This window comes from Patagioenas fasciata, chromosome 5 (genome assembly GCF_037038585.1).
Source record: "Patagioenas fasciata isolate bPatFas1 chromosome 5, bPatFas1.hap1, whole genome shotgun sequence".
In the NCBI taxonomy this organism is placed as follows: domain Eukaryota; kingdom Metazoa; phylum Chordata; class Aves; order Columbiformes; family Columbidae; genus Patagioenas; species Patagioenas fasciata.
Genome location: NC_092524.1, coordinates 53,148,411 through 53,169,725, shown reverse-complemented (window position 1 = coordinate 53,169,725; position 21,315 = coordinate 53,148,411). Strand labels below are relative to the sequence as shown.

The window sequence follows — 21,315 nt, the reverse complement described above, 5'->3', positions numbered from 1 at the left end:
ACTGTACTTCAACAACTAATAATATTAGATGTTTTTTTTTGCCAGGAAATGGCTGCATTATGAATAATTCTTTCAGTATTTCTGCAGATGCTGACTTCTGAGGCAACCAAATTGGGAGTCGCTCTTTGGAGGAGATCTGTACAAGATTTCCCAGTCAACAAGGCTTCTATGAAAGATCAGAAGTCCCCGTGCACAAGGCTGCAGCACTCATTGCCAGCCAGAGCCAACCTCCCCTTTGCTGGAAAGGGCAACTTACAGCCTCTTTACCAGGTTCTCTGGTGGCAATGCTGGGAGACCTGCTTCTCAACTTTATTTCTGTAACATTGCTATACAGTGCTGGTGTCTCTCAGCATCTCAGATTCCACAGGGATCTGGGAGAAATTTAACTCCCTGCTGCAATACACTCCTCTTTTTTTTTTGTGTCAAATGCTGTTTGAGGTTTTTTTGGTGGGTTTGGGGTTTTTTTGTCTGTTGTTGGGGTTTTTTTTTGTTTTGTGATGAGTTCTTTGTGGGTTTTTTGGGGTTGGTTCTTCATTTGTTTTTCTCTGGGAGTTTAGTAGTTCAGTAGCTAAAAGGGCTGTGCTGCACTCTGAAGTGTGCTTTTGCCTCCGCAGAGGGAAAAACACACAGGGAAGCAAGGAGAGAGAGGGTCCTTGTCAGGGCTATAGGGAGCACAGCACAACAGGCTGGACTGCTCTGCTCGTGGTTACTGTCACCAGTAGGATGGAGAGTAACACAAGCATTCATTTATTGCTAGATATCAGCTGTGCTTGGTCATCCATGGGAATATAGGAGATTCTTTTGGTGTCTACCTAGTCAGCAGCTCTGCTGCTTAGTGGGTGTTAGGCCACTTCAGTTCAAAACCAGATTTATTAATATCAAGCTTAAAACAATCAACTATGACTAATATTGTGTGAAAGCTTCCCTAAGACACTGACTGATAGGGGTTCTTAGAAAACATAAAATTATTTAAGTACTTGGGCCTTCATACAAATTTTCTGTAACAAACAACACCAGGAACGTTTGGAACTCCAGATCCATACACAATTCATCATCTTAATTCATTACTTCAAACGCTTGTATTCAGATTTTTTAAAAAATCCTTTCGCATTTTGGAATTGCAATGCTGTTATGTAGAAATCCCCACACGACTTTATAAGGGTTTGTCTTACTGATTTTAAAGGTCCACCTGCTCTATTTGCAAGTATACCATTTACTTTCTTAAATGTCAGTCAGGAGAAACATGGCATCAGCCTTCTTCGCCTTATCTTCACTTAATGGCTAGATGTCTGTGGCCAGAAGACACGTTGTCATCCTGTCGCAGTCCTTTCTGTCAGACTTCACTTTGTCATTAAATTGGAAAAACAAACCAACCCTAATTGGATTGCAGTAAGTGGTCCAGTTAGTTTAATGGTAGGGGTAAAGCAAGCTGTATTAAGTCTTGTTATTTTAAACCCCAAGACTGTGCTTTTAGTTCAGGATGGTGTCACTGGGGAACAAGGATCTGCATTCACATCACATGCGTGCCACATCACGGGGACCATGTTACAGCCTCGTCCCCCTCCTCACTCGCCCGGGCAGGGTGCAGGGGCTGCAGCTCTGTACACTGCCCACGGATCACACCCACACCCGCATTCAATGCGTCGATAAGGTGCAGAGAAATTTATCAGGTTTTGACAGCACCTGTGTTTCTGAAGCTGCACAAATGTGACAAATGATTGGGGGATAAGCACCTTCTACTGCATCAGTAAACCCCCATGTTCACCCCACCCCATTCCAGCAAAGCAAATGCCCCACATCTGGAGATGTTTCGGTGCCTGAATTATTAATAAAATAAGCATGATAATGAATAATCTATGTTAAGCATTTTCTTACCCTTTATTTTTTCATTATGATCAGAAGAATATGATTAACAGCAGTTTAAACTTTAGCAGTACAATTTCAGTATTAAATATAAAACTACACTGCAAGTTGATGTATTTTAAAAATGGTTATGTATACTCTAGCCTTAAATTTATGTATCAAATACAAGTAACTCAATTGTTTCTTGCCTTGACAATTAACATATGTAACAAATTTCAACAAGCCAGACATCCATCTTTTCCATTAAAAAAAAAATAAGCAAGCACACCAACTCTTATTCATAGCAAGGGGGTGTAAAGGTTCAACACTTTCCTGAGTGTTGTGGGAAGCATAACAGGTTTGAGAAAGTCAGTTAAATAAGTGTAATGATAAACCTAAAGCTAAGCTGGAGGACCTTTTGATTAACTTCATATTTCATATATTACTTGCATCAGTTGAAAGCAACATGAGTTACAGAACTTCCATGAAAACAAGCCACTTACAAGCAGGTGGTTAAGCTTGATCAGTTTATTAAAAGGATTATATGACACGGTTGCCTGCAATAGCAGGGGACTGGATCTGATGACCCAGGAAGTTCTTTCCAGTCCCGTTTCTAAGCCATGCACCAAGTGTATCCAGCCCACACTTTCACATTTGGAAAAAGCCAAAGCCACACATACACACACACTCACAGGAAAAAAAAAAAAAAAAAGTAAAAAAAAAGTCCTTGATGACACCATTTCATTTCTCTAGATATTTACTATGCAGAAGGGAACAGAGCTAAAGTCCTGTACAGAGGATACATTTACTCGAGGTTGATGTGGTACTGAAGTCAGTTAATAATTAGATACCTCCAGGCAGATTCAGTTACAGGGCATACCAACACGGCACACTGCCAGACAATTTCTAATCAAGCCAAGAACCTCTTGCAGGAGTGAGGTCTCTTTGCTAGCAAGCACAGAGCACACTAAATACGCTAAAAGCAGCTGTTCTTAAATGAACTACCCTACCAACCGTGAGTGAATGACAGATAGATGGTAAGAAGCATTTACCTACTAGACAAGATCTCTCTGCACACTCAGGCAGAAGTAATTAGTTCAGAGCAGCAACCATTGCTCCTACCTTGTCTGTCTCTTGAGCACGTTCTCTTTAAAAGCTGGTCTACAGAAATCAGTACATCCTTTCGCAAGCACTACCAAAGCAGCAGTCTGCAGCTGCCATTCAAGACTTCCAAGTGGTAATCACCATCATCGTGGCCAGTTTGCTAAGACAGCATTCACAGCCATAGCAAAAAGCCTTTGCAACAACTAGAGATCTGAACAATTGCCTACATTCAGCCCATCTAACTTTTAGGCACTTGGTTAAGGTGTCTGGGTCCCTAGTCACCCAGAACCGCACCCCTCCCCCTGGGAAAAAAAAAAAAATAAAAAAAATACGAAAATAAAAATATCACTGAAGGCAGATGGTCTCAACTGCCTTCTGGAGGTGTCTCTTGACCCCCACTGAGCAAAGCTGCATCTCAGGCAACCAACTTCTTAACACTGGCACCTCAGTTAGACAGGATGAATGGAGACTTGTACTCTTCCAAGAGATAGTACCAATACTCCCCCAAACCAAAGGCAATTAAGCAATTAAGGTTTGCAACTCCAGTTACGTTTGGAAACAAACTTACAATCAAGTAAAGAAGCTGTAGTCCCTCCCTCCCAAGCATAAAAGCCTTCCACATGGAGGCTCTGCTAGTTAAAAAAAACAAAACAAAATTCTTCTTTCAAACAAAGAAGAGTGGACATGGCTGCTTTGCCACTCATTCACAGGGAAGCTGAAGGATCAGAGAACACTTACTCAGAGACTTGGAATGACTAAGCACTGCTAGTGCATGCAAAGCAGAAGTAACAAGATGGATTTAGATTAACCCTAGTCCTCTTCTCTACCCCACAAAATTCATGCAAGTGTTTGAGAAGATAGTCAAGACATATCAGCCTCACTTTCCAAAAAGGCTGTTTATCTTGTTTTCTTATTTTTTTTTTTAAACACACTGTAAAAGAACTATCCTTCTGTTTTCTTTCTGCAGGTAAAGAAATGCATTTTTGGCATGTTTGAGAATCGTAGATATCTATGAAGTCCACACTGTTGAAGTTCTCTGACTAGTTTCTATAACCTGTCAAGAAAACATAAGCAACCTATACATGTTTGCCCAGTATTGACATGCATGCTCAGAGCTCTCCACTTTAGTGAAATGAGGTGTTACTTCTGTGCTGATAGTTGACAAGTCAGCATTACACGACTTTGAGACCAACTAAATTAACATTGTCGTAATATGAAAGGCAAGCACAAGTTCATTTATTTATAGCAAAGGTCTTGGGTTACAGGAGGTCAGTTCTTGCCATCTTGAAAAGATAGGGGGTAACTTATTGCATACATGTGCATTATAATTTAGCAGCAAGTCATTCATAGAAACACTTCCCTCCTACTGCTTTTTTGGTTTATCTCAATTATATATATATATTTTAGCTTTACAAAGCATTTAACACCACCTTTAAGTTAATGGTCTTTTATTGGAAAAAAAGACTAGCATTTACAACTTGGAATGGACATAAATTGTAATATCTTGAACAGCGATGTTGATAGTTGTGCTGAAGTCCACAGGCTACTCCGCCAGCTCCAAGTCATGGTACAGAAGGTTTTAAAAATATGAGAGTCCAAAGATGCTCCCTCGGTGAAGTTTTCTTTTAAAAATTTTGCGAACGGTAACAGCCCGACACGCGTTTCACTATAGTGCAATGCAGACAATGTTAAACCAGTATTTTAACACAGACATGCCATCCATAGTTAAGATCATCGTATTTTTGGAGCACACTGCTACGTACAGGAGAACCATTCAACCTTTAGGGCATTTTCTCTAAGTTTTGCATCCTTCAACCATTTTGCTGCATACCATCCTGAGGTATAAACCAATTTTAAAGTAAACCAGCTATGACAATTTATACTACAAATTGAACTAGAATCCACTGTCAAACAAAAGAGTGGATTCTTTTACTTTGTTTTTTCCTTTTAATACAAATGTCTGACTGTGCTCAATTGTCAAGCTGCATGCATGAAAAACTGGCCAGCCCAAACAGTGTAATAGTCATTAGCAAATGGAACTTTTGAGTTCACTAAGTGCTTCCTTTTTTTTTTTTTATTTTCAAGGTAGTACAATTACTTATATCGTAAAACTGATGTTTAACTTTATCTTTTGGGGACAGGACCACCAACCATTACATGCAGTTTGTGGACAGAAGGTATTTTGACATTCAGTTTTGCTATACAGAAACAGAATGAATAAATGAACATTTTTTTTTGCAAGAGGTAAGTAAAAGATTCAATTTGATTCTTCTAGAGGAAAAAAGGTGTAAAGGAGGTCTCTTCACTTTGCAGTCATCATCTGTACGAATTCTGAAAAGATAAAAAGTCTCTGTGATTTATTGTCTCCATAGTACTTCAACTGATAAGTCGCTTAAATACACTTGACATTAAAAAAAGCCCCTTTCACTGCATTTCAATTTTTGTCCACAGAAGTGGACTGAATAAACTGGTGTCCCAAGTACTAGAAATGTATGCCCTATGCAACTGGCTTTCACTCCAGCTGGGTAATGGATTTGAGTCAAGACAAACATCTTTTTACCTTCATAGTTGACTTGCCCATCCCCATCAATGTCTGCTTCTCTGATCATTTCATCTACTTCTTCATCTGTTAGCTTTTCTCCTAAGTTTGTCATAACGTGACGTAGTTCTGCTGCACTGATATAGCCATTGCCATCCTGTGAGGAAAGAGTTGTACATGATCACAATCAACAATCCTGACATTGGTTAACTCAAACTACATCTAGGTTTCCAGTAACTCCTTCTGAACTAGCCTTATGGCACTTGGGACAGACATACAGACCTGGTACGCTGTACCACCCTACAGTACATAACAGTCCCATTGCCTTAGGAAGCATGTACAACTATTGCATTGGAAGAATAACTGCATGCTTGATTTGTAGCTGTGATAAGGTATTTTAATGCTTTTAAAGACCTTTCAAAAATAAACCCATAAACAAAATGGGGGGGGGGGTATTTGCCCCCACCCTTTTTTTTTTTTTTTTTACGTTTCTGCTGCCTAAGCACAGCCAAAACCAAAACACCAGTTTCCACACCAGCAAGAATAAAGACAGCTTTCTCTTCTGTGTAACATTACCTCTATAACCAAACTGCACGTGGCTAGGTTAGGCTTCTTGTCTAAGACAATATGGAACAAACCTTCAAAGAAAGCATTTAAATTCCACTCATAAGGAGTTGTGAAGAGCTTTGTGCCAAAAAAAAAAAAAACACAAACACCCCACACCAAAAAAAACACAAACACATGGCGGGGGAGGGTGAGGGGGGAGAATGACACTAAGTCAGTGTTCTCATTAGTAGTATCCAAACCTAGAGCTCATCCCTGGCCATTTCAGAAATTGTCCTCTTTCATCCACAGAAAGAACACACTAGCTTAGAGCAGGAGTTCATACAGACATCACCAGTAGATAAGCTATCTCAGTGTCTTTAAACAGAAATGTAGTCTGCAGAAATAAGTCAACAGGGTAGATAAACTACTAATCAAACAACTGACCATTTCCTCCAGCACATTTTCCAGCAAAGTACTAGAGTCTGCCACTTTTTTCCACAAAAGCAGAAGTAGTAAGGCCTTCCTCCACACATGTGCATCAGCTTAGCAGCTGCACCAGCCGTTACTCAACACTATTCTCTTGTACCATCTGTCATATCCAGGCAATTCAAAGAGGGGAACCCCTGTTCTAGAATTAACCTTCACCATGTACACACAGGTATCCTTAAAGACAGACGGAGCTGAGCTCTGTTTTCTTGAAAACAACCTCAAAGTCCACATCTTGAAGAACTGAACATGCAGTACTTCATGTCCCTTTAAATACTGATGACATCTTAGTTTCAAAGAAGTATAAAACCTTGTGCATCCACACAAACATTTCCCCAAAGCCAGAAGCTACAGAAAATCCCCACCCCTTCACTACACCCAATCTCCCCGAAGAAAAAAAACACACCCCACAAGCATCAAGTTCTGCTCATCTCTGCTCCTAAGGAAAGGTCAGAAAGTTTTCCTCATGGATGAGACTGAAGCTTAGATCTGCTGTGTAAAGCAGGTAGAACCAGCCTGCAACAGTCTTGGTTCTGTTTCCAGAACAGGCCCTGCTCTCTCTCCAATTCCTCTGCTTCTACTAGGTGACTTTTTTCCTTCTAGACAAGAAGAGAGAAAACACTGAGGAAAAAATGGACATCATTACTGCTTCTAAAGAATTGTACTTTTATTATTAATACCTTGTCAAAGACTCGGAATGCCTCACGGATTTCTTCCTCGCTGTCTGTGTCCTTCATTTTTCTGGCCATCATGGTTAAAAATTCAGGGAAGTCGATAGTGCCATTGCCTTAATGAAAAGAAACTTCCAAAAATTAAACTTCCATGCTTTTCTTCACATGCACAAAAATCTGGCATTTGATTTAGCCACAGACAAGATTGACAAATCCTCTGTAAACTATCCTTACAGAAGAACTGGATCTTCTTGCTCAGCTGCTACTGCTGCTTTTTTTACTATTAAGAGTGTGCAGTGGCCACTGTCTCTGCACTGCTTCAACACAAAAAAAAAAAAAAAAAAAAATCAACTGTTCTGCTCTCTCCAGGTCAAGCCATATCATTTCCAACCCAAGTTGCAAGTAAAATGTCAGTCTGATGCTTGAAGGTTAACCAATACTAAGATTTTACTTCACATCACTCACCAAAATTAATAATTTAGTTTCTTTAGATCTCCCCATTCCTGTGGGAGATTTCAGAAGGGAATGTACTATAAACCTGACACTACAAATCCAGGATATCTAAAAATCTGAAAAAATTACACTTCACTGAACTACTCATAAATACCTGCTCCTTGTTGAAAAAAACTCAACTTATTTATCAACATGTATTATATACCACAGAAGTAATGCACTATTTTAAGGGGCAACAAGAATCTGCCAATTCCAGCAACATGAGAAAAGCTGCCATTATTTGGTATTTCTAATAAGCTTAGCAGTAGGTGTTCTTATAGGTATTTCACTGCAAAACTGAAAATCCCTGGTAACACCCAGGTCTCATCCCTACGATTTTTAAATTCTTCATTCAAAGTAAGGATTGAAACTTCAGGCTGCTCAAAGCTACAAGAAAAATGGCATGGTAAAGAAACACATTCTATAGAACAGCAAAAACTAAATCTGTATAGTTAGGATTCTACCCTATACGCTGAAATAAAAAAAATGCATTAAATAGTTTACTGTGCAACTAAGAATTACCCACTGCTTGAGGGAAGCATACAAACTGATTGGGTAAGTATAGCAAAGAAGCTAAATATGTGCAGTTTAAGAAAACCTCTGCAGCTTCAGCATTACACAGCTATTTATCATTACAGCCAGCTTAGCTACCAGCTAAATCAGAGTACAAGTCTTGTACTCAGCTTTGAAAAAAATCCTCAATGAACACATAGAATAATAGCAAAGCATTCTGCCATAAACCAAGTCTCAACAGATGGGCAGGAATATTTATCTGAAGTCCTCAGTGTTCTCTCATTTTTAATCTACCAGCACAGCATTGTGGACTGCAGCCTAGAGAAGTCACTAAACAAAAAACTCTACATAGCACCAAACTCTAAAGTTTTTGAGTAACTGCATCCAAGAGGTAACAATTAGGGTCGACTTACACTTTTAAGAAAGAAGTTGTAATTAACGTAGTCTGATAAACAGATACTCTTGCCAATATACTTTAGTTCTCATTTTACAGAGATATTAGAGAAAAAAAAATATCACTATCAAAACCTTGACATCACTGAGCGGGGGAAAGCATTTTTCCTTTTATAACTGCTAGCCTGTCTGCAGTCTCAGAAACAAAATGTGCAGTTACCCTCTCTGGCATCCATTTAAAGCAATTCTGATAGATGTGATGCAGGAAGATTTTTCTGCTTTTGCCTCCAATCCCTCCCACCTATTTATTAGCAATCCAATACACTACATTAGTCTATATAGCCCCTCCCTGTTGTGTTTTTAATTCTTGGAAGTTCAGCACTATTCCACTCCTAACACATTTTTGGCTTTAGACGAAACCACAGACATTAGTACAGCTATTAAGACCAACACGGGCTGATGAAACATGCCTAGAAAAGCTGGGTGGAAATGCAGGTTAACAGCAGGTCAGGGCAAGTCAGATAGCAATAGGAAGCCTGGGACCCATGAAATATTTAAGACAAACAGCATAACTTTGTCTCTGCCCATCCCCTTTTTTAGATTCTCACTAATACTGCTGACATCTGAATGTTTTGCAGAGAGCAACCAAAAAATGACACATCTCAGTTTAGATTCTATCAAGTATTTTAAAACCGCTTCAAGATAAATGCCATAGAATCTTTTCCATGCAGTTCAAATTCAGGTGTGGAGGTCATACATACTTAAGATGATCACAGCACTAGTAACTACTTTTCCAACACTTACCATCAGCATCTACCTCGTTGATCATATCCTGCAACTCTGCTTCTGTTGGATTTTGACCCAATGACCTCATGACAGTTCCCAGTTCTTTTGTTGTGATAGTACCATCACCATCTTTGTCAAATAGGGAAAAGGCTTCCTTGAATTCTAGAGGCAGAAACAGTCCCACTGTTTATTAACATCACCAGCATGAGAAAACTGCATACTAGAAATGCACTCCACTGACAATGCATGGTACAATTTTACAAAACGTTTTCTATGTATTGAGAGAATTAACACTCAAATATTAATAAAATTACTTACAGTACCAACATAATTCACATCATATATTCAAACTTATTTCATGTGGCTATTATCTGCCATTACAACTATAATGCAGTTCAACATCATCTCGCTTGAGGCACAGTTGCACCACTAAGAGTAGCTACTTGGGAACCCACTAGGTTCCCTTCACCACTAACAGATTTACAGGAAGTGTTGTCATTTACCACTTATTTTTAAGGCAGCAGAAAATAAGAATAGGTGTCAGCCACAAGTGACTGGTCTCCAGAAGGTCAAATAATGCTCCTTCTCCTAACCAGTTTGAATTACAGACACTGTTCAAAGTTATTTAAAAAACATTGGCCTATATTAATGTGTAATAAATCCATTTTAGGTTTATTTGTTGCTATTTCAAGTTTATTTTACCTTTATTAAGAATAAAAGAGTATCTACGTCTGCTTTGACTCCAACAAGTTCACTTGAGTCTAGCAATTATTTCTGTTTGCAAGAAATCTAGAAGAACTTGGCTCAAGTCTGAAAGTCTAAAAAAAATCATTATCTGTAGTCCAAGGAACAAGCAGTCTAAATTAAGAGGCAGTGAACCAGTAATCCTCTGCAATATTTTTTAAAAGTTAATGCTTTTTAAAAAAGCATTAGTACAGATTTGCAATTGTCACTTTTTTCCCCATTATGTTTGAGATAATACATTTTCTTACAGTCACAAGGAGTGAGGAAAAACAATTTCTCATCAAGTCACTTACCAGCAATCTGTTCTTCAGTCAGCTGATCAGCCTACATGAAGAATAGAACATTTTAGAATACTGTTTACCTCTAGTTATGTTAAGCCATGAGACACTTCCTTTAGACTCCAGTAGTGATTTATCATCACTTTTACAAAGCCACATTAAGTCCCTGGAATTCTGCCTCTGCAAGAAGATTTCACTCACCTACACCATGCAGCTGTTTCCGAAAGCATATAAGCCAACTTGTTTTGAAACCACATACGAAGAACCAGACCCACCATCCTTCAACTTGGAGAATCCAGTTTGGTCAAGTGAAGGACACAGGGCAACTCCTTGCAATTGGTCAGAGAGGCACAAAATCCATAATGACATGTGTTTGGGGTGTCACATCACATCAAATGTCATTTCCAGCAGTACAGCAACCCTAGTACTGCGTGGGGGTATTTGCACATTAGCAGGCTAACAACCAGTGTGCCACCTAGTGATCTAACGCTACTGAAGCGAACATCGTCCCCCTCCATTACAGCAAGTATTAGCTAACTGTAAGCCCAACAGAAGGCACTGTGCTGTGATATTAGAAGGAATCCCTATTCGCTATTGTTGAGATTTTTGCCATCTCTGACAAAAAAGGCAATTTTTCAAGCATCACATTATTCTTCAATTCAGCCAAGCAGTTTAAGGTGCCTCACACTGATATATGGGTTGTTTTACACATAATTTTGAATGTCAATATTTAAAATCCCTGCTTATGACCTTCTGTACATCAAGAGGCCACTGCTGCATCCAAAGGTACACAGCTCAGAGAGCAATTAAACTGGGCTTTCCCAGAGCTTAACTGTGCTAACCACATCCTTCCAGAAGCCTCTCCCTTCTGCATGAAGAGACTATCACAAAAAGCTCCACTGTTTGGACTCAAGGGAGCTAACCAGTTCGTTATGGAGAAAAACATTTTCCTAGCAATAAAAAAAAAAAAATCTGGATTTTACACACCTAGTCATAGATACTAGAGAGTACAAGCTACTAACCCCTTTTAAAGTAATTTTATTGAACAACTTTCACTGAACAGAGAATTTTATAGGTCAGAGAAAGCAGACATCTTGTAACCCTTTGTCCTAAAATATCATTATTCAAGTGTAACAGCCTTTCAACTGCAGTAATGAGCAACAAATACAATGGAGAATTAACAGGCTATACAGTCTGTTAAGCCCTTGCACAGCGGAATAGGGTAGGGCTGAAAGCCTGTTGTATATGTTAAGTGGCATACACAGATTTCAACAGTAAAGAGGTGTTAGGATTGGAGGGTTTTTATGTTTTAATGTCTGTATGCAATGATTAAACAACTTCCCATATGCAAGGTGGGTTTGGGGAGGAAAGTGTAGAAGCGTTAACAGCTAAAAACAGGATTCAAATTTACTAAGTCTTATTTAATGACAGCAGAAAACTTCGGTTCAAATCCAGTTCAACTTTTGCACTCGTTTTGTGATTTTCCAGAAAACGCGAGGGTTTTACCAAAACATTATCTAAGGAATTTACATAACAGACTCAATGCCCTGCAGAACAGGAAACAGAGCCACACCTCGGCAAAAATCTCCAACCCACAGCCCCATTAAATAGAGCTGTTCCTAAAAATCGGATTTCGAATTAAAAAAAAAAAAAATCCAAAAAACAAAACAATCCACAACCTCGCACACAGCGCCATGCCAGAAGCATATAGCCCTAAACCACCATGGTGCTCACGTTCCCGAGCAACAGGCACAGCTACTGCCTGCTCTCCCCAGCCACAGGACAAAGGGTACCCAGAGCTGGAGCCATCACCCCACCCAGCCAAGTCATCAAATCCTGTCCTGGTGATGTCAGCCTTCCCCGACGGGAAGGGGAGATGGAGAGACAGAGCCGAGGAACACCCAGATTGCCAAAATGCGATTAGAGGTCAGCGTGCGACTGTTTCGCAGCTCTCGTAGGAAGCAAAAAACGGCCGGGAAAATCCCAACCCTTCCTCTTGGCCTCTTTTGCGAGGAGTCCAGGCTGGCACTGCGGCACCCGGGGGATGAGCGTGGCTGCTCCCAAAGCCCACCGATGCGTTCCAGACGGGGAGGCGGAAGCTGGCATCGCCCGGGCGGGGCACAGGAGGGCTCGCAGCCCGCCAGGAGCAACAGGCGCCCTTCCCGGCCGGCAGCCACCCGCTGCTGCACTGCGGCCCCGTCTCCCCTCCCTCCCCAGCCGCACCACGTCCTCATCCTGCGGCCAGGACGGCGCCCGGGCTCCGCCGCCAGCCTCCCCCATCCCTTCCCTCCCCTCGGCGGCGCGGGTAGCGGCTCTTCCCCCGCAGCCCCCGGGGAGGAGAAAGGCTGCGCTCGCCACCTCCCCGAGCCCCCCATGCGGGCGTTGGGCCGTTGCCAACCGATCAACACGCGCTGCGCCCCGGTTCCCCCACAGCCGGGGGGTGCGCGGGGGCCGGGGAGGAAGAGGAGGAGACATGATGTAATGCAGACACCGATGGGCTTCACCGCGGCTGCTGCGTTTTTTTGGGGGATGGGGGGGCGAGGGCGCACTAGCTGCAACGCGGTGCCCTCCCCCGGGCCGCCCCCCCCCGCTCCCTGCGCAGTGCAGCTGGTGCCGGAGCCGAGTGGGATCCTCGCCCACAGACCCGTGCCCCGCCCGGCACAGCCCCCGCCCCGCAACGCGCCCTGCCCGGCGAAGGGGCCGCGGCCCCGGGGAGAGGCGCCCAGCCCTTTCCGGAGGGGAGCGAGCGCCGCATGCGGAGGAAGGCGAGGCGGGGCCGCGGCGGGAGGGCACGGGGCCGGGGCGCCCACACGGCAGGCCCGGGAGAAAGGGGAAGGAAGCGGCGGAAGAGGCAGGGCCGCAACTCTGCGGAGCTCCCGCGCAGCGCGGTGGGGGAGCGTCCGCAGCCACCAGCACGCTCACCCCGCAGGGACCCGGGCGGGAGGGACTGCGGCTTCCCGCCGCCCGCTCCCCGCGGGCCTCTCCCCCATCCCCCACTCCTCCCCGGGAAGAGCCCAACAACGCCGATCCGACCGTCCTCGGCTCCGCAGCGAAGCTCCGGGGAGCCCCCTGCGCGCCAGCGCCTGCGGCAGCCCAGGCGCGCCGCGGTCAGTCGAGCTACCTACCATGGCGCGACGGCGGCGGGCCCAGCGGCGGCTGCACGAACTGCGCGACCACGAGCGGCGGCGGCTGCTGCCTCCTCCCCAGCGCGGCTCGGAGAAGTGCTGGGGTTGTGAGCCTGCGCCGCCGCACTATATATGTAGGGCTGTATCCCTCCGCCAGAGAGGGCCTTCTTCTCTCCTCCCCGGCGCGGTATGTGTGAGGGTGACTGCGGCGAGCGGCCCTGCCCCCTCCGCGGCCCGGCCCCTCCCCCGGCGGGCACACTCCCCCCGCCCCCAATGCCGGGCCGGTTGCCCCAGAGGCACGGCCGGCTGCCCGCTGCGGGTGTGGGGCTGCGGTGGATTCCAGCCGAGCGGTGCTCACCTCCCCCCTTCCTTCCCCCCTCATGTTCCTATCCCCTTCCCCTGCCTCCTCGCCCCGAGGTAAGCGCCGCCAGGGGCAGGTGGGTGAGCAGCCCCCCCCACCGGAGGGAGAGGCCCCGCTCCCAGGGCGACACGGCTGCAGCTCCGCGGGCTGCACGGCTGCCCCTCGCTCCCGAGCCGCGGGGCGAGGGCAGCCTGGCCGCTGCAGTGGCCATTTTCCGGCGGAGCCCGCGGAGGGAGGGCGGCCGGGCCGGAAGGGAGAGCTGCCCGCCGCGGGTCTGCGCCACTGCGGGGACCCCGCTGGCTCCACGTCGAGGCCTCTCCCCATCGCCCCGTCGCTCGCTAATCCGGGACCTCGGGGATGAGGGGAGTCTCGGCAGAGTTGGAGCTTTGCCTTTTCCTTTTTTTTTTCACTAGACCGCATCCTCGCTGGCGGTGCAGGGGCCTGCGCTCCCCCGGGGAGCCCGCAGCGGTACCGGGGAGACAAGGATGCCACGGGAAGCTGGGGGGGGGGGGGGGGGGGGTGGGAGGGTGGGCGTTAATAAAGCATATTCTTCGGGAAAATCTGAACGATAAGGGTGGGTACGACGACACAGACTGTGAAGCTGGTATGTTGAAGTGAGCATAGCTGCCTTTTTTTACTCGTAGGGCTTTTGTCAGGCACCAAAATCTAGATGGTAAAATTCAATCCAGAATCAGATGGACTGTGACTGACGTGTCACTTCAACCCCTTCTCAGCAGAACAGCTGTAGCCTACAAGTGAGAGGCTGCAAAAGCATGTCCTGATGTCAAATGTTTTTCTGGGTTTAAAGATTTTGACTATCAACTGATAACCCAGGTAAATACTGTAGCATGCACACTGTACCTCCTTTAGTAAATGGAGGCACAAACATGGACCCACACGGGAATAAAGGATTTTGGTTCTGTTTGTGACAGGTACCCTTAGATTTTGAGCTTCCTTATAGTTCAAGATATTATTAGTTAAGGTTTTAGTTTGGGCCTCTCTCTGGATTGGGAGGATAGTATTTCCAGTGTGGTCATAATTCTGATGATCTGCTTGCAGTATAGCACTAAATATTTTAGAATAAATTTTTCTATTTTTCTGTTTTTGAAAAACTCTGCCTACTTTCAGTGTTTGAAATAAAGACACAATCAGTTGGGTTCTCTTTGTTTAACAATTTCAGTGGCTCTACCACTGGAGTTAAAATTTATTTGCTTGCCTTTCTGCAAGATAGTGATAGGTTCGCAAACAACAGTTACCTGTTTACAATCTAGAAGGATTTCTCATAGCAAACAAAACAGCATATTTAATGTGTCATAGTTTGGTCCCCAAACCATCCTAACATCTGTGTAGGAACTAGTATATGAAATGGTGTCAGAAAGCTGATTTGCAGCTGGCTAGTCTGCAAATGATAGGTTTATAGACAGCTTCCATTTTAGGTGCGGAATGCCCAGCCTCCTATTTTTAATATACATTTTTTTTTAAACTACGAAGCAGTGACGTTGATTTTTTTTTTTTTTTTCCCCGTGGAAGAACACACAAATCTCAATTTTGTTTTCCAACCAGACCAACAATTTTAATCTCTTATTTTCCCAGTTTATTTTTTTTCTGTAAAACATGGCACAATGTTTGATGTGGGCTACAGGAGCTTTTGCTTCGATAAGTGCATCTTGGAACTCCACGAGGTTCCCAGGGATGTGTGCAGAACAATGTTCATGTATAAATCATTCACCTCATTGTGCTGGTCTCACACAGGTGAAGATCTCATTATTGAAACACTGAATTCAATTTGAATATTTGGCTAAGAAATTTGTACATCTATTTCACAAAGATAAATTGCCAATAAAACCTCATGGTCTTTGATCAAAATGTTTCTAACATGGAAGGCCGAAGGTATTATCAGGAGAATAATCTTACCAACATTAAAATGTGATGGTTTAGAATATGGGTGCCTTATTTCAGTCTCTTTAAACTTCAGTGCATGCAATGTGTTCTTCCATTGATCCAAACTTTCATTTGTTAAAAAATGAAGGGAGTGGATTTATCTATTGAGGAGAGACTATGAGACTAGTAATTAAAATTTATTTAGATTCTTTTACAAATTTATCAGCATTATAGCATGTGGACATATGTGAAGAAACTTGGAAATGTGAAGTAAAAGCCACTCTGTCACATTCAATGAATGATGCCAAAGATTAACAGGGCCTTTGAATACAAGAATTGCTGTGCATTTATTCCTTTTTTTTTTTTTTTTAAACTTTTTGTGCCTCTTGCTAACTCTTGATGGTTCACATCAATAATTCATTTATATTAAAAATGGAATTTTAAAATAAAGTTACTTTTAAAGTAGTTTGGAATATAGTTATCTTGCTTTATTTAAGAAAAGCTTCAGGATGATTAATTAAGGTGCCACAGTAACATTCTGCAGCAGTTTCTGTTAAATTGCATCACTTTGTATTTGAAAATATTTCACAGCTAATGCTCCAAAATAACATTCTGACTAAGGGGAATTTTTTTCCTAATTTGACATACGGCAGTGATAAATGTAAACAAAACAGAATACTAATGTTTTGCTGCTTATTTAATGTAGAAAAAACCCTCATCTGAACTGGCATCTGCCTGCTCCTTGTAAATTTGCTTCCACGCAATTGTACAGCTAGATTTTATCAGTATTCTTTGTTCTCTTAAAATTTACATTCAGTTGTGGGAAGGCAAGAAATGCCCCTGTCATTCCGATGACATACAATGTCAAGTGATGTGCCAGGATCTTCTACAGTCTCATTGAAAATCTCCTGGATTTCAGTGAGAGTGGGACTAGGCCATGGAATTACTCAGTATTTGTACCTAAAACCGTAGAGCCTGGCCATCCTATAGCTACAGAACTTTTTTATGAACAGAGGGCTACGTGATAGCTATTAAGATTAATTTCTGACTGGATAGATTTACTGTTCTAGATTATTTTACTCTCCATCTGTAGGCATGCTTTTGTTGATTCTTGTTTAAGCTGGAATATTAACAAACAATTCTTTTGTAAATTTATTCATTGCAGTGAAAGACTTGCAACCATTCTGCCTAGTATTAAATTTCTAAATTTTACCTTAATGTGACAGTAAGGTTACAGTGTTGGTCTCTGTTTCTGCAGAGCCTTAACATGTTCATTCTTTGGGAGCAGCCTAAGATACATGGAGGAATTCTGTTAAGAACCTGGCAAAATACTAAACCTTATCACTTACATGCAAGGTGTGCTTTTCAACCTTGGCTTTGTCAATATAAGCACTGAAGAACATAACTTCACACATATCAATTGCTTTCTCATACTATATACACATAAGTTAAAAAACCAAAACAAACCACTTCACAGACATGCCCTGGGAGAAAGGATGTGAGAACAGATGGACAGAAGTTTGTCATATCATTTAATGCACAGCTGGGAGGCTGATATTATGGCAATAAGCATAGATAACCAGTATATAATAAGTTAGAAACATAAGAAGCCAAAATCAAGTATGTATGTGTGTGCAACATCTGTGCAACTGAAACAAATACATAATAAGTTTTCAGTTATATGTGTGAGCTACTCAAACTGGGTTTGAATTTGTTGTCTTGCTTTTCAAGTCAATTGGAATTCTCTTGGTACATCAGAAAATAGTTTTTTGCCCTCTCTATAAAATTCTGTTCTTATAGGCAATGCTTTTAGGGGAGACCATTTTCCACAAAATTAATGTTTCTAAATGCCATTGGCAGCTGTGAAAATCTAAGCCAGTATCCTTACAAAAATGCTCCGTGAGCTTCACTAAGATTGCAAATAAGTGGGTGGAACTCCATTGAGATAAAATGCTAGAGCAGAATTGAATTTTACCACATTTATACAAGATGCGAAAATAAACATTGCTTTAATCTTAACATTTGAATTTCCAGACCCGGTAGCTCTTTTAAAGGGGAACATATGTGTTCCTGTAGATTACTGCTTCTTTTTTGAGAGACAAAGAAAAAAACACCCAAACTCCCTAATCTTTTATATTCTCATTATTTCTTTATATTTCCTCATTCCCACTGGTGTGTAGCAAAATCACATGCAATTGTGGATTTTCACTGAGCATTGTTAGAAGGCCACCTGTGTAATTAAATAAGAGTAGTTGCTACGTACGTTGAGTATTCGTTGTCTTGTAAAGTTTTAGATGCTAGCATAAAACTAATTTAGCTGTTGGTTAGAACTTAATTATTTATACATTGCAATTAAATTAATGAATCCTTTTTTTTCTATATAGCTACATAAACTGGCATCCTTGAAGCCAAATAATTTGAAAAGTTTTGTCTTTTAAACTTAGGGTGGTTTGAGTTGGGAACCTTGAAGATCCTATCTTAAAAAGACTTGCACAGATGGCAATTACAGCCCTGCTCCCATACATAAACTTGGTCATATATCTTGCAGATTAAGCATTATAAAATGATTGTTTTAAACCAAAGTGCTTTTCCCTGCCTTTTTGTTGTTCGTGGTGGTGGTTTGTTTTTTGTTTGTTTGTTTACATTTGAATGTAAAATAAATTTAAAAAAAATAACAAGGTGTTTTCACAGAGTCTTAAAAAACAAACCTTACTTCATAGTCCTATGAGGAGTTCTCTACAAATATTGGAGTATGTGAAAACAGAATTTTCCTTCTCACTTTTTGTAATTGCCAGTTTCATAGAAAAGTAAACATTGGATGATTCATGATATAAACAGAAGTTACTCCTTCCATTTTTCTATTGTTTATGTTTTCTTATCGTTAGTGTTTTTAAGGACGAAAGCCAGATTATATTAACTATTTTTCAAGAATCAAATGCAGAAGAGGACAGAATATTTATGTATGTGTCTGCTAAGTATTTCAGATTTTTACATAACATTGCTAAGCATACCTAGGTCATGTTTCTTCACTGTCAGATACATGTGTATGAACTATATTCCCTGATGGTGATTCCAGTTAGTACATCTGTCCAAGTAATTTATTTTTACCACAAATGCATTTTTATATATTTTATATGGAAATATATGTATGGGAACAGTCATTCTAATGACAGGAAAACTGCTGTTTCTAATTTCAGTAGGTGGATTCCTCAAAATTTTCAATGAAACAATATAACAAACAGGAAAACAATTCTTAGTAAGATTCACCTTTTTAGGAATGGCTTGAGTTTGCATTTCATTTATTAACAATAAGCTGGAAAACTGAATGGGCCACAAACTGGTTCACTTTATAGGTTCAAATTTTTGTCTTGGAACTAATAGATAAAAGCCAAACAGCTGTTGCTGTTAGCTAAAGATTTTAAACCAATATATAGCTTATAATGGTATAATAAACTATGGTAAAGAAATATGCTTCAGAATTGCAGTCCTGAAGAAAGGTTGGAAATCAGTTTATTCAGCTCTAGTAACATTGTTTCTCATTTCAGTTTTTCCTATTTAACATGGAAAAAACATCTTCAAATATACTTAGGATTGGTTTTTTACATAATGGAAATTATTAAATGATCCGTTTACATTGTTTTTTACACCTCTCCTTCATCCAGGAGTAATTTGTTTTCATCTGAATGTTCCTGAGGGGCAAACTGGGACATCAATTTTGCAATTAAAGTCCCAGCTAAATTTAATGAAAATATATATATATATTAGAACACATATGACGTAGTATGCTGGTTTTAGCTGGGATAGAGTTCATTTTCTTCATAGTATCTCAGATGGGGCTATGTTTCAGATTTGTGCTGAAAACAGTATTGATAATAAAGGGTCATGTTAGTTATTGCTAAGCAGTGCTCACACAGTCCTCACACAGTCAAGGCCTTCTCTGGCTGTCACAGCTCGTGCCAGCGAGCAGCTGGGCGTGCACATGGAGCTGGGAGGGGACACAGCTGGGACAGCTGACCCCAACTGACCAAAGGGATATCCCACGCTATATGACATCATGCTCAGTATATAAAGCTGGGGGAAGAAGAAGGAAGGGGGGACATTCAGAGTGATGGCATCTGTCTTCCCAGGTGACCGTTGAGCGTGATGGAGCCCTATTCTCCTGGAGATGGCTGAACATCTGCCTGCCCATGGGAGAGGCGAATGAATTCCTTGTTTTGCTTTGCTTGTGTGCGCGGCTTTTGCCTTAGTTATTAAACTGTCTTTCTCTCAACCCATGACTTTTCTCACTTTTGCTTTTCTGAGTCTCTCCCCACTCCTACCAGTGGCAGGGGGTGGGGCGTGGGGACTGAGCAAGTGGCTGTGTGTGGCTTAGTTGCCCGCTGAGGTCAAACCATGACATACAGGCAGACAGGTATATAAAATCCACAGATACATCCTTTAATAGCAAAGTGTCCCTTACTTAACCCCAAATCATTAGTTTTGTAGTAGGTCTATGTTAAAAAAAATTTATTTGGGTCAGGTAAGGCTGTCGTAGGTCTTCAAGCTACACCTAGAAGTCAAAAATTCAATGACCCCACATATGCAGTTTAAGGGTAATCATAATTTTAAATCTGAATTGTAGTTTCCAGTACAGATTTTCAGCAACCGTAAACACGCCCTGAAGTCAATAAATCCATGTTAATTTCCCTTTCTTTCACACACCTGAAATGAGGAGTTTCTATCAGTGTGTCAGATTCTGTGGGCTAAGAAGCTACAAGATCAAAACCATATGAGTTAATGGATGTGAAATACTGCCATCCAAGAGACATCCAGTATTCTAATCCACCGTACTATGGAGCTGGGCTGAGGTGAGAAATGTTATACATACATCCCAAATTACAGGTGCTGAAAGCCAGAATCATTGCCAGCAATACTCTTCTTCATTTGTCCAAAGTACATGAAGAAAGCTATGGGACTATTACACTTCTTTGTACCACTATTTTGTTTGTGCCTCCATCAATAATAAACCCACCTAATAACGAAATAACTTCTCCAACTGCCTGATCACCATTGAGGGAGAAAAAAAAAACCTAAGTTTTTCAACGACCTTGAAGAGAAGATACATTTCTAGTATCATTTCCAAGAAACTGTAAAAATAAATTCCAGTATCCACAGCTTATTGCCAGAGAGCCAACAGACTGCCTCTCCCTTGGGAACCTGGCATGGTGGTACCTAGGAAATCCTCTACTGAGGGTTCATATTTTTGAAAAGTCTTTCAGTGAAAAGAATTTTTAAAAGAATAGGAACATCTGATACCTCCAGAATATAGGTTCTGATATCTCCCTTTAGGTTTCTCTTTGATCCAGTTCTTTGTCTAGAAATTCAGGTTCTCACCTTTGGGGGCACTAGCACACATGAAGCCCAGTCTCGTAAAATGTCTGACCCTCAGAATATGCATGTGCCTCCAACCTAAAGCATCTCACATCGTTATTGAAATTCCAGAAACAATATCAAGAAAATCCATCTTTCTTTGTAAACCTGGAAAACAGAGCTGTCCCATGGGGCCTGCTATTCT

General features: G+C 41.8%; 1 protein-coding gene and 1 long non-coding RNA gene across 2 annotated transcripts; one reads left to right on the top strand and one right to left on the bottom strand.

The window, feature by feature from the left end:
* Window positions 1-4,160: 4,160 nt before the first annotated feature.
* CALM1 (calmodulin 1) lies at window positions 4,161-13,676 on the bottom strand. Its single transcript, XM_065839565.2, has 6 exons — window positions 13,520-13,676; window positions 10,410-10,440; window positions 9,391-9,534; window positions 7,198-7,304; window positions 5,507-5,642; window positions 4,161-5,277 (listed from the first exon to the last, which is right to left on the bottom strand). The coding sequence occupies exons 1-6, from the start codon at window positions 13,520-13,522 to the stop codon at window positions 5,249-5,251; spliced, it is 450 nt and encodes a 149-aa protein (XP_065695637.1). The 5' UTR covers window positions 13,523-13,676; the 3' UTR covers window positions 4,161-5,248.
* A 5-nt stretch (window positions 13,677-13,681) lies between these two features.
* LOC139828129 (uncharacterized) lies at window positions 13,682-20,031 on the top strand. The gene is made up of 2 exons (XR_011739421.1): window positions 13,682-13,936; window positions 14,525-20,031. It is a non-coding gene; the product is annotated as an uncharacterized lncRNA (long non-coding RNA).
* Window positions 20,032-21,315: the final 1,284 nt, after the last annotated feature.